General features: G+C 30.7%; 2 protein-coding genes across 2 annotated transcripts; both read left to right on the top strand.

Annotated features, from left to right (window-relative positions):
- Positions 1 to 235: 235 nt before the first annotated feature.
- Positions 236 to 4,295, top strand: LOC25495715 (lysine histidine transporter 1). Its single transcript, XM_039835110.1, has 8 exons — positions 236 to 363; positions 1,997 to 2,184; positions 2,307 to 2,690; positions 2,832 to 3,225; positions 3,460 to 3,565; positions 3,688 to 3,779; positions 3,868 to 3,936; positions 4,038 to 4,295. The coding sequence occupies exons 1-8, from the start codon at positions 304 to 306 to the stop codon at positions 4,134 to 4,136; spliced, it is 1,392 nt and encodes a 463-aa protein (XP_039691044.1). The 5' UTR covers positions 236 to 303; the 3' UTR covers positions 4,137 to 4,295.
- A 7,117-nt stretch (positions 4,296 to 11,412) lies between these two features.
- Positions 11,413 to 13,736, top strand: LOC25495716 (lysine histidine transporter 1). The gene is made up of 5 exons (XM_013595944.2): positions 11,413 to 11,552; positions 12,186 to 12,569; positions 12,736 to 13,129; positions 13,438 to 13,546; positions 13,624 to 13,736. The coding sequence occupies exons 1-5, from the start codon at positions 11,413 to 11,415 to the stop codon at positions 13,734 to 13,736; spliced, it is 1,140 nt and encodes a 379-aa protein (XP_013451398.2).
- The last annotated feature ends 978 nt before the right edge of the window (positions 13,737 to 14,714 follow it).

A 14,714-nucleotide genomic window follows, 5' to 3' on the forward strand; every position in this document is an offset into this window, starting at 1 on the left:
ATCACATTTTAAATTCATTGAATAAATGATGTATTTAGACTATATATTAGATCAAATACATGAATTATTCAATAAACTTAATTTTTTTATATTTTTTATAATATTGACCGGAGGAAATAATATTTATTTACTTTCATAGTATCTTATTAATGCATCGAATACCAAAAACTACACCACTAACCCTTTAAATACTTGTGTATGCTCATAGTCCTTCTAACACCCAAAAAAAAAAAAAAAAAAACTCAGAGAGCTTCACTTCTCCTTGTTTCTATTTTCATTTGTAAAACATTCATTTGTGCAGTCATGGGAAGTTTGGGAACTGAACAACCAAATGCTTTCAACTCTGGTCCTCACAACCAAACAGTAAGTTTCAAAACTATTTTTATGTTTAATTATGTTCAACTATTATAATTTTTTTTTTTAAAGAACTATTATAAATTATTTACGATTTCGTTAATTTATATTGCTTTTAAACATTCATATACTGCTGTACATTTTTCTACCTAAACAAATATATTTCCGTACAACTTTTACATGCGAATTTAAAATTGAGCACTCTCTAAGTCTTTGATTTTGCAATTCAAAACAAAGAAGAGAATATACTCATTTTTTTAGATGATACTTCCTCCGATTTTATTTACAAGAAATATTTGACTTTTTAAATTCATTGAACAATTAATGTATAGACCAAATACATCAGTTATTTATTAAATCTAAATAGTCAATTATTTTTTTATAAATAAGATTGGAAGGAGTATTCATAGTTCTTTAATATGTACACTTTTCGATTATAAATATAAGTAAAAATTCATGTTTTAATTCATTAAATAAATAACGTATGTGGTCTTTATTGTAGACAACATACATTATTTATTGAATGAATTTAAAAGATAAATTTTTGCTTATATTTATGACCAAAGGATGTATTTCGTTTTGGTTTCTTTAGAAAAGAACATACCAATAAATATAATTCAATATTGAGAAAAAAAGTCAAATGCTTACGAATTTTGAATTTGATGAATGCAAGTTTCTTCAAAAACAAAATCAACGTAATCATGGTTGTATCATGGAGTACTACTCCTTCCGTTTTAAAATGAGTATAAAATTATTTCAAAATGAATGTTACTTTCAGTTTTCAATGTAATAATAATTTTTTCTTTTCAACTGTACCCTTCAATTACGACATTTATTTTGAAAAGGAGGGAGTATTACCTTGGAGTTTTAACTCAATTTTATTTTAAAAAATGGTTAACAGGTGCCTATAGGGCAATGGTTAAGAAAACCAAAAAAAGAAAGTTTTAAGTTGAAAATAGCACTTTTTAAACTTTTGAGAAGTTGAATGAAGAATTTCAATACGAAATTACTATATTTGCTTCATTAACCGTTGTCTGAGCGCAGTTGTTAGCATATCATAGCTGTCAAATTCTGCATAGAAAATAGCATATCATACGTGCTCAAATTTATGATGCTTAATTGCCGTATAATATTTTCAAACAGTTTCTTTGACCAAAAAAAAAAAAATTTTCAGGCAGTTTCTCTTATGTCTCAGATTTTGGCTAGATACATTTTTTGTTTGACAAAATGTCCAAATACTTGGAATTTCTGAAATTTTGTTCTCTCTCAACAAAATAACGTGCCATAATTAATTACATACTGGTCAAATATCATTAATTGCTAAGTCTGATAATCTTGATATTCTCATTAAATGCTACTAGAATTATTATTTTTTAGTTTTTCTAATAAATCAAATTATTTTTATAATAGTTAATTTTTTGTGTTCATTTTTTTAGAGGCAGTTTCTGTATTTATATATATCATTGTGATTTGACTTGCTCATTTTTTTTATTTGTTTGGTCAAGGCTTGCTCATTTTCTAGTATTTATCTTATTTGCACCAAGGTTTTTTTTTTAATGTATATGCAAGTGTATAGTTTTTTTTTTTTTTTACTCATGCAAGTGTATATGAACTCATTTAGTTATTGTTCTCGTTCAAATAGGTTGAAGGAAACCCACAGAGTGCAGGAAAAAGAGGAAAATCATCAGAGAGGGAAAAACAAATTGAAGACTGGCTTCCAGTTAGTTCTGAAAGGAATGCAAAATGGTGGTATTCTTCTTTCCACAATGTCACTGCAATGGTTGGAGCTGGTGTTCTTGGTCTCCCCTTTTCCATGGCATATCTTGGATGGTATATTTCAAACCCTAATTACACTTGTCATGAAGTATTCTCTAACATAAAATAAGAAACAAAATAGATTTATAACTTTTATGCTTTAAAGTTAATAATCAATCAACATTTCTATTACTCAGGGGTCCAGGTTTGACTATACTTCTCTTATCATGGACCATCACTCTGTATACATTGTGGCAAATGGTTGAGATGCATGAAATGATTCCGGGAAAACGTTTTGATAGATACCATGAATTAGGTCAACATGCGTTTGGCGAAAAGTTAGGCCTTTATATTGTGGTTCCTCAACAACTTATAGTAGAAGTTGGGGGCGACATTGTCTACATGGTCACCGGAGGTGCATCATTGCGGAAGTTCCACAATACAGTGTGTTCAAGTTGCAAAAATATCAAATTGACCTATTTCATTATGATCTTTGCCTCTGCTCAATTTGTATTGTGTCATCTACCAAACTTGAACTCCATTTCCGGTGTATCCTTGGTTGCAGCAGTCATGTCCATTTGGTATATCGACATCTTTCTATTCTCTATATTACTTTTAGGCTCAAATATGTATTTTGGATTAGGCAAATATTCCATTATTTTGCTTCTTAAATGAGGAATGAAACATGCTAATTTAAATTTTGGTTGTTTGCATTTACACAGTTATTCTACAATTGCTTGGACTACTAGTGTACACAAGGGAGTACAAGAAAATGTACAATATAGTAGCAAGGCTACAAATACTGCAGAATCAGTCTTTAATTTCTTTAATGCACTCGGCTCTGTTGCATTTGCCTATGCTGGACATAATGTGGTGCTCGAGATCCAAGCAACAATTCCATCTACACCTGAGAAACCATCTAAGGGTCCAATGTGGAGAGGTGTTGTTGTTGCCTACATTGTTGTTGCTTTGTGCTACTTTCCTGTTGCTATTATTGGTTATTGGGTGTTTGGTAATGAAGTTAAGGATAATGTCCTAATCTCTTTGGAAAAACCAGTTTGGCTCATCGCAATATCTAACCTATTTGTAGTTTTACATGTAATTGGAAGCTATCAGGTAAAATTCAAATTATTTTAACTATATAGAAATTATGTTTGCAAGCTTGTCAGTACAATGATTTTTCTTTTTTTTTTTGTATGATAATTTGGTCCTTGAAATTATGCTTACAATATTAATTTAATGAAAAAAGAATTTAATTTAACAGATCATTTTAATATTTTGTTAATTTTTTTTAGCATAAAATTGTCTTGCACTTACAATTTTAATTTCATATTTTGGTTTTTGTTGTAGATTTTTGCAATGCCGGTGTTTGACATGATTGAAGGTGTTTTGGTGAAGAAATTGAATTTCAAACCAAGTAAAATCCTCCGTTTTGTTGCGCGTAACTCATACGTGGGTAAGTGAAATAAAATAGTTTATAAATTATTTTTTTTTGGAATGATCAATATTAGTATATGTACAATTGTAGTTATGACATGTTATAACTTTGGTTTTGTGTATTTACAAATTTCTTTTCAGCATTCACAATGTTCATTGCTATTACATTCCCATTTTTCGGTGGCCTTCTAGGATTTTTTGGAGGATTCGCTTTTGCTCCAACAACATATTTTGTAAGCCATGAAAAATTGTAAATATAATCACTGGATTTTCTTAGGATTATCATAATTTTGCTCATCTTTTCATTATATTACATTTCAGCTTCCATGTATCATGTGGCTAATCCTTTACAAACCAAAGAGATTCAGCTTCTCTTGGTGGACTAATTGGGTAGGTATCTTTAATTATTGTTTGTTTTCTCTATCAACTTTATAATATAATTTATATTGTTATATGCACATGTTTAATTTCTTTGCTCTATTTTGTTACAGATAAGTATTGTTATTGGCTTATGTATAATGATTTTGGCACCCATTGGAGCATTGAGGAGTATTATACTTGAAGCCAAGACCTACCAGTTTTACTCTTGATCACCTAACTTTGTTATCATAACCAAGTTACAACTTCCCTTGACAATGATGATATCTACTTTCTCTATGCTTTTCTCTATGATTTATTTATTTTCTGCCAATGAACTATCTATTTTCCAATTTCAATGTACATAACTGAGTTTCTATTCAATGAAGGAAATTGCATCTATTTTGTGTGTGATAGATTCAATGATTTTTTTTCCAACTTAAGTGTTTTATGTGAATTTGGCGCTGTAGCATCTATAATAGATGCTTGGTTGAAGTACAAAATTAGAAAGTATTAAAAAAAAAAATGAGAAATTAAGCTACAGATACATTATATATATGAGCTAGGTTTTGTAATTTTGTTGAAGATGTTCATAGAATGAGACCATGACATCATATAGGTGGTGAAATCCTTGTATCCAGAGACCCAGAACTTATGTTGCAGAACACCATATGAAAATTCCTTTCATTGCTTAGAATGGAAGCAAAGTGTAGATCTTCAAGGAACTCATAATACAGGATTTGGTTAAACCTCCAAATTTAGGGCATCATTGCCATCATTCATTCTACTTTAAATTGTGAATAAATAATGTTTCTAAGAGTGTTTGGTCGAAATAGTTGAGTAACTTAAATCCATACCAGTTAGGAATAATTGAGATCAATTCTGCAAATCAAATAGGCCAGTGTTTCTGTTATGAACTATAACATAATAGGTTATAGGCTTACAGCTCTAATTGATTAGCATTGTGCGTCGACTACACCAGTATATTATTTTGACGACAATTTGAGCTACCGATGACTACAATGATGAAAGGTTATCATCTATAGGTAACTTATCCTGCAAGGTCCTCCAAAGAAACATAGGTTTAGAAGGAGGGAATGAATTGTGCTAGATATAGGTTAGTCCAAGATATGTACTGACCAGGAGTGCAATTAAAAGAATATGCATTTTGAAAAGAGATTCCATCATGAGAGTTTTTCCAAAGAATAAAATTTCTCATCTTTCTGAATGAAATACCTAACCTTTCAATCTAAATCCACACTCCAAGAAAAGTGCCCAATACCTATGGCATGCAAGTCTTGCACTGTTTATTCAAAGAAGTTTGGTGTGATCATCTATCTATTTGTTGTTCTTCTCCCAATTCCTGTTGGACCAAACCTTTAATTAACCGTCTCGTTACCATCGTTCCCGATGCTCTCAAGTATTCAACACTCGTTGATCACAACCACCATTATCAATTTACAATTAATTAACTGTGTTATGCTATGTTCTTAGGTTTGATTTTGTTGCTCCCAGTACCTTCTTTCAAGGTTGGTTACTGATCTCTGTATTACTACTTGAAATGTTGTTGATTTCAATTTTTGTTATAGTAAAGTTGATTATATACTTACTTGAAATGTCATAGAAATAAAATCGTGGATGAATCACGATCGTCTTCCAGTAGGATTTCAACTTGAGAGACTATTTGGGAGAACTTAAGAAAACAACTTATGACATGGTCATAACTTGTTTTCAACTTATTTTCGTAAGCTTTCTAGGATAACTTATGAAAACAACTTCTAGCTTATATGAAAACAGTTATGGAAATAGCTTATGATAAGCGCTTATGGTATAAGTTGTTTATCCAAACAGACCAAAATTTGTAATTTTCTCCGTCACAAGATTATTATGACTTTGTGTATACTATGATATCATAATTTAGGTCTTGTTTGGCGATGTCAGTTTTCGAGTTTTTAGCGGATAACGTAGCTTATAAGTTCATATGATCAAAATAGACTTGTTTGGTAACAATTCTTTCTCACGAGCATATAAGATTATTTTACTTGACAACTCGTGGACTTCCAACTTTTGTTGATGTTGGTAATAGCTTTGGTGCACCTGCTACTGTTGAAGATAACTTCATTAATGAATAAGTTGGTTAACAACGAGATGAGTGCATTTCAGCTTTTATATACATTGTTCATTATGTGTTGATTACATATATTGACGAAGTGAAGTGTAGGTTATGCATGATCATTAAATTATGTAGCTTCTCCAAGTGTGATTTGTTGAAGATCCACAAATTAGAAGTTAAAATATGATTTATTATGCCCTGTTGTAGAAGTGATTGTAAGTTTTTTTAGGTATGAAGTGATTTTAGAAGTGATTGTAAGTTATAACTTGATAGTATGTCATTTTGTCTGATAAGCTATTAGGAATCGTGATTCAAATTTTGTTACCATAAATTAAATGAGCAATGGAGTATATATAGATTTTGAATTTTATGAGTATTGAGTATTTCTATGAGTATTGAGTATTGGATTTGGTGAATGAATGATATAATAGTTCATAGTTAGGGAGAATTATTCTAGTTAAGTCACTTCAAGAATTTATTCTAAAAATTGATTATAGTAATCAATTTCAAATTCCAATAATATTGATTATGACATTTTATTATATTGATTAAACTAATTTTAGTGGTAGTGACCGCCATTTGCCAATGAGAGACGGGCAAATTTCTGTTTCAAGTCGTTGAGAATAATACACAACTAATGTGGCCATCAGTCAATGTCCTCGGAACATTTAACTACGGAAATTAACCCTAATGACCGATTTTGGCTTTCACTAGGGAACAAGTTTCTTGTAGTTAAAACACCATGCAAATGATAACGTCATCACCATTACCAAATTGTCAAGTTACATTGTCCAAGACAACTAAAACACTTATGCTTGATACATCTCCAAATTGAAGAAAATATATGATAAGAAAATCGGGGGATAATTAATTCTCCTTGTTCTCCGTCCAAAAGTAGATTTGCAGTTGCAAACAATGATCTTCCCACAATCAGGGGATACTCCAACTATTTTCTTGTTTTTGCTTTCACAATGCCAATGAAGAAATCGAATCATCATAAATTGATGGGTAAATCATAGATTATTCCTGTTGAGCGTTCTTCTTGGGTTATAGCGATGAATTCTTCCTCAGATGGTTCCGAGGATAAGTTTGGAGGAGATTTAAGCTAAGTTAAGAAGTAATAAAATTGAAGTAATCAATTATAGCTTAAATTTTACGGCGGCAAACCAAACATGTACACACAGCTCCTAATCATTTATGACAGTTTTCTCCAAAATAACTTAATTATGATTTAAAGATCTCTTCTCTGACACGTTTAAATGACATAGCAGTCTAAGAAATTTTAACGGGATATTACATGATTATCGAGTTGATTCCAACAAAGAAGAATGGGGGATTCAATAATTCCCTAATCGTTGTTATGCATTTGAATCAAGCCAACCTAACTTTGTATTGCGCAAGGTAATCTAACCCTGCAACCCTTTTAATCTATTTACTTTTATTTACTTTCAAATAAGTTTGACTAATTACCGAGTTGAATGACAATCTATGTGGAGACGGTAAACTTACTACTTTATTACTTGTTACGATTTAGTGCACTTGCCAATATTTACATCATGGGTTAAATATAATTTTAGTCCCTATAAATATACCAGCTTTTCGTTTTAGTCCTTTTAAAATTTTCTTTCAACTTTTAGTCCCTATAAAATTTTCAATCACTACTTTTGGTCTCTATTTTTAAATAATTTTTTGTATTTTTAAATGAAATTGTGCACAAATATTTAGAATATTGTAAAAATCTCTTAAAAAAATTAGAATTTTTTAACAAAAGATAAATTAAATATGAATTTTTAATCGCCGCAAATATAAAAATTCATGTTTTGTTAACAAATTCTAAATCTTTTTTGGAGAGATTCATATAATATTTTAAATTTTCTGCAAAATTTAATTCAAAAATATGAATTCTACGTATAAGTTTACTTTAAAAGATGGACCAAAAGTTAAGATGAAAAACATTTAGAAGACTAAAAGTTGAAAAAAAAATTAGAGGCACTAAAACAAAGAGTTGACATGACCAAAAATATACTTAAACCTTACATCTTTCGTCTATCATTATCCATGCAATAAAACAAATGTCAAGACTCGTGAAGAATACATGCAATAAACTAAGTGTCAAGAAAAATACATGCAACGACCAAATGTTACTCATGAAATAAACCAAATCTCATGAGGAATGCATGCAACAACCCAACTGTTATCCAAGTGTCAAGAGACAACAAGTCGAATGTTATTCATGCACAATTGAAACATATCTCTTTCTTCTTCCCTCATGAATCCCAACCCAGAGATGCTTATTCAAACTCCACCACTTCAACTTCATGATTAATGCTTATTACAACTTTAATTTTGTGTTTACATATTTATAGTTTATTTTAATGGCTCACCCAAACTATTTTTCTATCTCTGCCAGTGTCCCAATCCCCTCTTTTTCTCATGAACTCACCAAAACATCCACTCTTTATCGTCTCTTTTTTTTTTTTCTTTCTAAAAAGGGTATCTTGATGACAGGTCATCTTACGTTATTCTTAGCCTGTTTTTCAATCTTTTTCACTAAGTTATACCAGCAATAAGGAGGAGTATTAGAGAAACTGCCTATGATTTCAAGACATTTATAATGTTTTCTATATTTGAGTCTGCAATTCTAGTCTTCCCAAAACATAGCAATTTTAGGGTGTTTTTGAAGTAATTTACGAAGAAATCATGCAAATCGGCAAAGCAAAAACATCCGAAGATTTGTAAATACCTTGGGAAGATCAAGAATGAAGATTCAAGAGGCCTCATAAGATTTTACAGAGGGAGAAAATATGTTCCCAGGTTTCAAGACAACTTATATGGAAGCAACCGCCCAAAACGACGGAAAAACGGAGAAAAAGGGGTCGTGATGCACTCACATGCTCCTAGGGCATGTGGTGTGCAACCCGTGCACTAAATAAGTGCAGGAAAAAATGTCTTTTCATGCTTTTTTATGGGTAAAGTCCGCGTTTTCATCCCAAACTCAGGTGGAAACTCTCTCTATAAATATTGTCTTCCTCATTCATAATTTATCGTTCAGAACTGGAGCAGTTCAAGAGGAAGGCGATTCTAAGAGCTTCATGAGGAGTATTTCTATCTTCTCATTGTTTTTCTAGGGTATGATTTTATCTTTTACTAATTTGTCTTCAGTTACCACGTGTAACTAAATCTTTTTAGATTATTGTTCTAAGATGAGCTTATATTTATTTTGTTAGATAATTATTTAATTTAATGTCGTTTATTTATTTATTTATTTTCTGTTTGCTATAAAGTTTTAGTAGGTTTAGTTTATTGGTATTGTAGTGCAACCCTAACTTATGTTCTTAGGTTGTGACATGACTTAATATTGATGTTTATATCTTGATATTTACATCTGCCTATCTAGGAATTAATTAGTTAAGAAACTAGACGAATTAGACACCTAAAGTGCATAAATAAACGCGACATGAATGTTATTTAATATCCTAACCACTACTTACTTTTCTACAACCAAAATAGGTAACTCGTTCGATTGCAAACATATAAAAATTGCAATCTCTAACCCTTAACTCTTTTATTATTATTATATCGTCAAACAAAATAAGTAACACGAATTGTTTGGATGAAACGACAATCATACGATACTCCACTTACACTTTATTACTTGGTAAACGATTTGGCACACTTGCCTAATCCGACCATGATGTCTCTCTCTTCTTCTCTCATAAGTCATAACCCTCTCTCTTTCTTCTGGATCCTCTCCGCGCTCCCCTTCGGTTCTCGCTATCTACAAATCCAGTGACATTAGGATCATGCATCTCTATTACTTCTTCTTGAATCGGCAAATTCTACTATGACTTAGTCAACACCTGGATTTGCTCTGCCAATATAAGCACCTCCATGATCCCTTGCTCCAACGTCAAACTTTCGACCTTTAGCAATCACAACTCAGTGTAAGGTCAATAACACTTGCCTTGAAATTGTTATTTAAGGAAGTCAAAACATGTTATTTTCTTTATATATTTACTAGCGGAAAGACGAGCACTTTTTTTCGCTATTTTTATTGCATTAACGTGTGTAGATTATCAATGATACTTTATAAAAAAAAATTGTGTGTAAATTACAAACAATATTTTATATAAAACATCGTTGATAATCTACACGCGTTAGTGTAATAAAAAGAGCGAAAACGTGTTCGTATTTTTGCTAGTAGTATATAATAGAAGCATAGATATAGTATAGATCCTTAAAAAAAATATATATATATAGTATATAATATAGTATAATTTAATGTCTTTGAATAAAGTTGTTACAGCGACACTTCTTTCGCCAACAAAAAAACGACACTTCTTTTCTTTTTCTCTCCTTTAAAGGCGATATTCGTTACAAATGCAAAGAGTAACAAATTCTCCCATTTTTTAGTTCAACAAACAAAAACAAAAACAAAATTGTTGAGTCACAAATTTTGTGTGTAACAAACTTTGATTTTTGGTTACTTGAGTATATCTAAAATCACATTTCATAATCCTTTAAATAATCACATCACTTATCCTTTAAAATCACATTTCATATTCTGAGTACATCATTTCATCATCCTTCACTCCTCTTTCTTTCTTTTTCGGTTTCAGCATTCCTGGAAATCAACTCTGGTCCTCAGCATCAAACCGTAGGTTTCAAACCTATTTTGTTTTTTGTTTAGCTATTATTTATTTTAGAGGTTATTATTTTGTTCATACTCCTTATAATTAATCAATTTTGTAGAGGTGTAAGTAGTCATATATTTCAATTCAAAACAAAAAATAGAATGATGATCCTATGCGAGGAATAATCAAAATAGGCATATTTGTGTTTAGGAAATTTTGAATTTGATGAAGTTGTCTATATCGTATATAGAAGCTTCGGATTTCAATAGAATAATTCAAATTAAATTCATAGTACATCTCTATTTCTTATAGATTCAAAGTATAAAGGTAGGAGAGTCCAATCCATGAACATGATTTGACATCTTATGTATAGTATGGATTTCTATGAATAGAAAGGATAATTGTGAATAAAAGGTAGTTTAGTTTAATTCATGTATGTATAGATAATTAAAATCATTTGAGAGAAACCTAGGGTTTATTTCATTTACAATTTAAATTCTAGATAGACTATGAGAATATTATTCTAATATAACTACTACGAGGATATTGCTATAATAAGTGACTTTCTAAGAATAGGTTTTCTAATGGGGTGAAAGGTTTAACTAGTTAGGTGTCTTTTATCTTCTACTTGAAAACAAAAATTATTTATATTTTAAATGCATATATTATGTGACTCTTTCCTCAATTTCTTTTTATTTTAAAGTACATATTTAGTTATACCTATTTGATAACTCTTTTAATTTATTGTTCTCTTTCAAATAGATGGAAAAACAAAAGGAAGACCAACTTCCAAGTAATTCTGGAAGGAATGCAAAATGGTGGTACTCGACTTTCCACAATGTCACTGCCATGGTTGGAGCTGGTGTTCTTGGTCTCCCCTTTTCCATGGCAGCTCTTGGATGGTATATTTCAAACCCTAATTACACGCACCATGAAATATTCTCTAAAATAAAATAAACCATTCTGTAAAATAAAATTAACAAAAAATAATTAGTTGTATGATTCTTATGTTTTCAAATATATTATATTACTTTTTTTTAAGGAAAATATAGTATTACTTTTTTTTTTTAAAGAAATATAGTATCACTTAAAACCAAGCAAATTGGATTTATATATTGTAGTTGTTTTTTTATTAAAAAAACATAATGTAATATAATTTTTATTTTAGTTTTTACTTTACTATAGTATTATTTGACTGTATTAATTTATTTTTTTACCAATCTGGTGTAGTTGATAAAGGTTTCACTAAAATGATTAGTAGAAGTTGCAAATTCTCTGTACGACTTACATTTATTTTCATTTTTTAAAGGATTTAATGAAGAGAATTGCTATACAGTGCGAAAAACTGTAACCCGATTGGCACACGATAAAGGAAGCTAGTGTTATTATATGTTTCAAATAAATGAAAGTCAACAAAGCTTATAATCTCAAGTATATCTAAAGACCAATATTAATTCGTTGCTATTCATGCACTAACATGTTGCACCAACAAGCTTTTTCCTTTAATGAATCAATATTTGTTTTATTCTACTCAGGGGTCCAGGTTTGGCTATACTTGTCCTTTCATGGATCATCACACTGTACACCTTGTGGCAAATGGTTGAGATGCATGAGATGGTTCCAGGAAAACGTCTTGATACATATAATGAATTAGGGCAACATGCTTTTGGTGAAAAGTTAGGGTTGTGGATTGTGATGCCTCAACAACTTGTGGTACAGGTCGGGTCGGACATTGTCTACATGGTCACCGGAGGTGCATCATTGCAAAAATTTCACAATACAGTCTGTCCAAGTTGCAAACCAATCAAATTGAGCTTTTTCATTATGATCTTTGCCTCTGCTCATTTTGTATTGTCTCATCTACCAAACTTGAACTCCATTTCCGGTGTATCTTTGGTGGCAGCCGTCATGTCCATGAGGTATATCGACATCTTTTTATTCTCTATATTACTTTTTAGGCTCAAATTTGTATTTTGGATTATGCAAATATTCCATTATTTTGCTCATTTTATTTTCACCACTCATTATATCCAACTTGTGGAATATGAAACAAGCTAATTTAAATCTTTTATGTTTGTGTTTCAGTTACTCTACAATTGCTTGGGCTGGTAGTATACACAAGGGAGTACTAGAAAATGTACAATATAGTAGCAAAGCTACAACTACTGCAGGATCTGTCTTTGATTTCTTTAATGCACTCGGCGCTGTTGCATTTGCCTTTGCTGGACACAGTGTGGTGCTGGAGATCCAAGCAACAATTCCGTCTACACCGGAGAAACCATCTAAGGGTCCAATGTGGAAAGGAGTTGTTGTTGCCTACATTATTGTTGCTTTGTGCTACTTCCCTGTTGCTATTATCGGTTATTGGATATTTGGCAATGGGGTTAAGGATAATATCCTCGTGTCTTTGGAAAACCCAGCTTGGCTTATTGCAATGGCTAACTTTTTTGTGGTTTTGCATGTGATTGGAAGTTATCAGGTAAAATTTAATTCTTTTACAAAACTTCTTAGTTAACCATTGTTTTGATTTAGTCCATAAATTTTTAAGATGGGAACATAAGGTCATGATCAAGTTAAATTTCAAAGTAGTTCTTGAATTTAAAAGTATCGATCTCATTTCTTTTGGGTACACAATTTAGTCTTGAAAATATGTTTCCATAATTAATTTCATAAAAAGAAGAAGTTAATTCTATAGATCATTTAAAAATTTGTAGTTTGTATTTTTTTTTTATGATAACAAAGTCCTACATTTATAATTTTAATTTCATATTTTGATTGTTGATGTAGGTTTTTGCGATGCCAGTGTTTGACTTGATTGAAAATAAGTGGTTGGTGGAGAAACTGAATTTCAAATCAAGTAAAATGCTTCGTTTTGTTGTGCGTAATGTATACGTGGGTAAGTGAAATAAAGTAGTGTACAACTTTGATTTTTTAACGACAAATATTAATATTTGCATTGTTTTTTTCTTTCAGCATTAACAATGTTCATTGCCATTACCTTCCCATTTTTCGGTGGCCTCTTAGGATTTTTTGGAGGATTTGCTTTTGCTCCAGCAACATATTATGTAAGCCATGAGAAATTGTAAATGTAATTACTAAATTTTCTTAGGATAATCATAATCTTGCTTAACTTTTCATTCTATTAAATTTTCAGCTTCCATGTATTGTGTGGCTTAAACTCTACAAACCAAAGAGATTCAGCTTGTCTTGGTGGATTAATTGGGTAGGCATCTTTAATTATTGTATTTTTTTCTTCTTTAAGTTCTTGAATAATTTATTAATGTTTATAAGCACATGTTTAATATTTGCTCCATATGTTACAGATATGTGTTGTTCTTGGGGTATGTATAATGGTTCTAGCACCCATTGGAGCATTGAGGAGTATTATACTTGAAGCCAAGACCTACCAGTTTTACTCTTGATCACCTAACTTTGTTATTATAACGAAGTTACAACTTCCCTGGACAATGATGAAATCTATTTTCTCTATGCTTTTCTCTATGATTTGTTTATTTTCTGCCAATGAACTATCTATTTTTCAATTTCAATGTACATATTTGAGTTTCAATGGTAGAACAAAATGAAGGAAATTGTTTCTATTCAATGATATTTTTTGTGTGTGGAAGATTCAATGATTTGTTTAAAGCTTAAATGTTTTAAGTGATGCTTTTTTTGTGTGTGGAAGATTTAATGAAGGAAATTGCTTCTATAATAGATGCTTGATTGATGTACAACACATAGAAACTATGAAAAAGGATGAGAAAAATTAAACTACAGATACATAATATGAGTTAGGTTTTATAATTTTGTTATGATTCAAAATTTATAAAATGAGACAGTGACATTATATAGGTGGTGAAATCCTTGTATCTATAGGTAGGGCAAGTTCAAATTCTAGTCATTTAAATCCATACCAGTTAGAAATAATTGAGATCAATTCTGCAAATCAAGTAGGTCAAATCTGTTTTTCTGTTATGCAGTAATACAATAGATTATAGCTCTAATTGATTAGCAATGTGCGTCAGCTACACCATGATGTTATTCTGACGATAATTTCAGCTACA

This window comes from Medicago truncatula, chromosome 6 (genome assembly GCF_003473485.1).
Source record: "Medicago truncatula cultivar Jemalong A17 chromosome 6, MtrunA17r5.0-ANR, whole genome shotgun sequence".
Classification (NCBI taxonomy): Eukaryota; Viridiplantae; Streptophyta; class Magnoliopsida; order Fabales; family Fabaceae; genus Medicago; species Medicago truncatula.

What these genes read in the sequence shown, in the direction of transcription:
- LOC25495715 (XM_039835110.1), top strand. Translation starts at nt 304, where the DNA reads ATGGGAAGTTTGGGAACTGAACAACCAAATGCTTTCAACTCTGGTCCT. An exon ending in CTGGTCCTCACAACCAAACA is followed by an intron (nt 364 to 1,996) that starts GTAAGTTTCAAA and finishes TCGTTCAAATAG; the next exon opens with GTTGAAGGAAACCCACAGAG. An exon ending in ATGTAATTGGAAGCTATCAG is followed by an intron (nt 3,226 to 3,459) that starts GTAAAATTCAAA and finishes TTTTTGTTGTAG; the next exon opens with ATTTTTGCAATGCCGGTGTT.
- LOC25495716 (XM_013595944.2), top strand. Translation starts at nt 11,413, where the DNA reads ATGGAAAAACAAAAGGAAGACCAACTTCCAAGTAATTCTGGAAGGAAT. An exon ending in ATGTGATTGGAAGTTATCAG is followed by an intron (nt 13,130 to 13,437) that starts GTAAAATTTAAT and finishes TTGTTGATGTAG; the next exon opens with GTTTTTGCGATGCCAGTGTT. An exon ending in TGTGCGTAATGTATACGTGG is followed by an intron (nt 13,547 to 13,623) that starts GTAAGTGAAATA and finishes TTTTTCTTTCAG; the next exon opens with CATTAACAATGTTCATTGCC.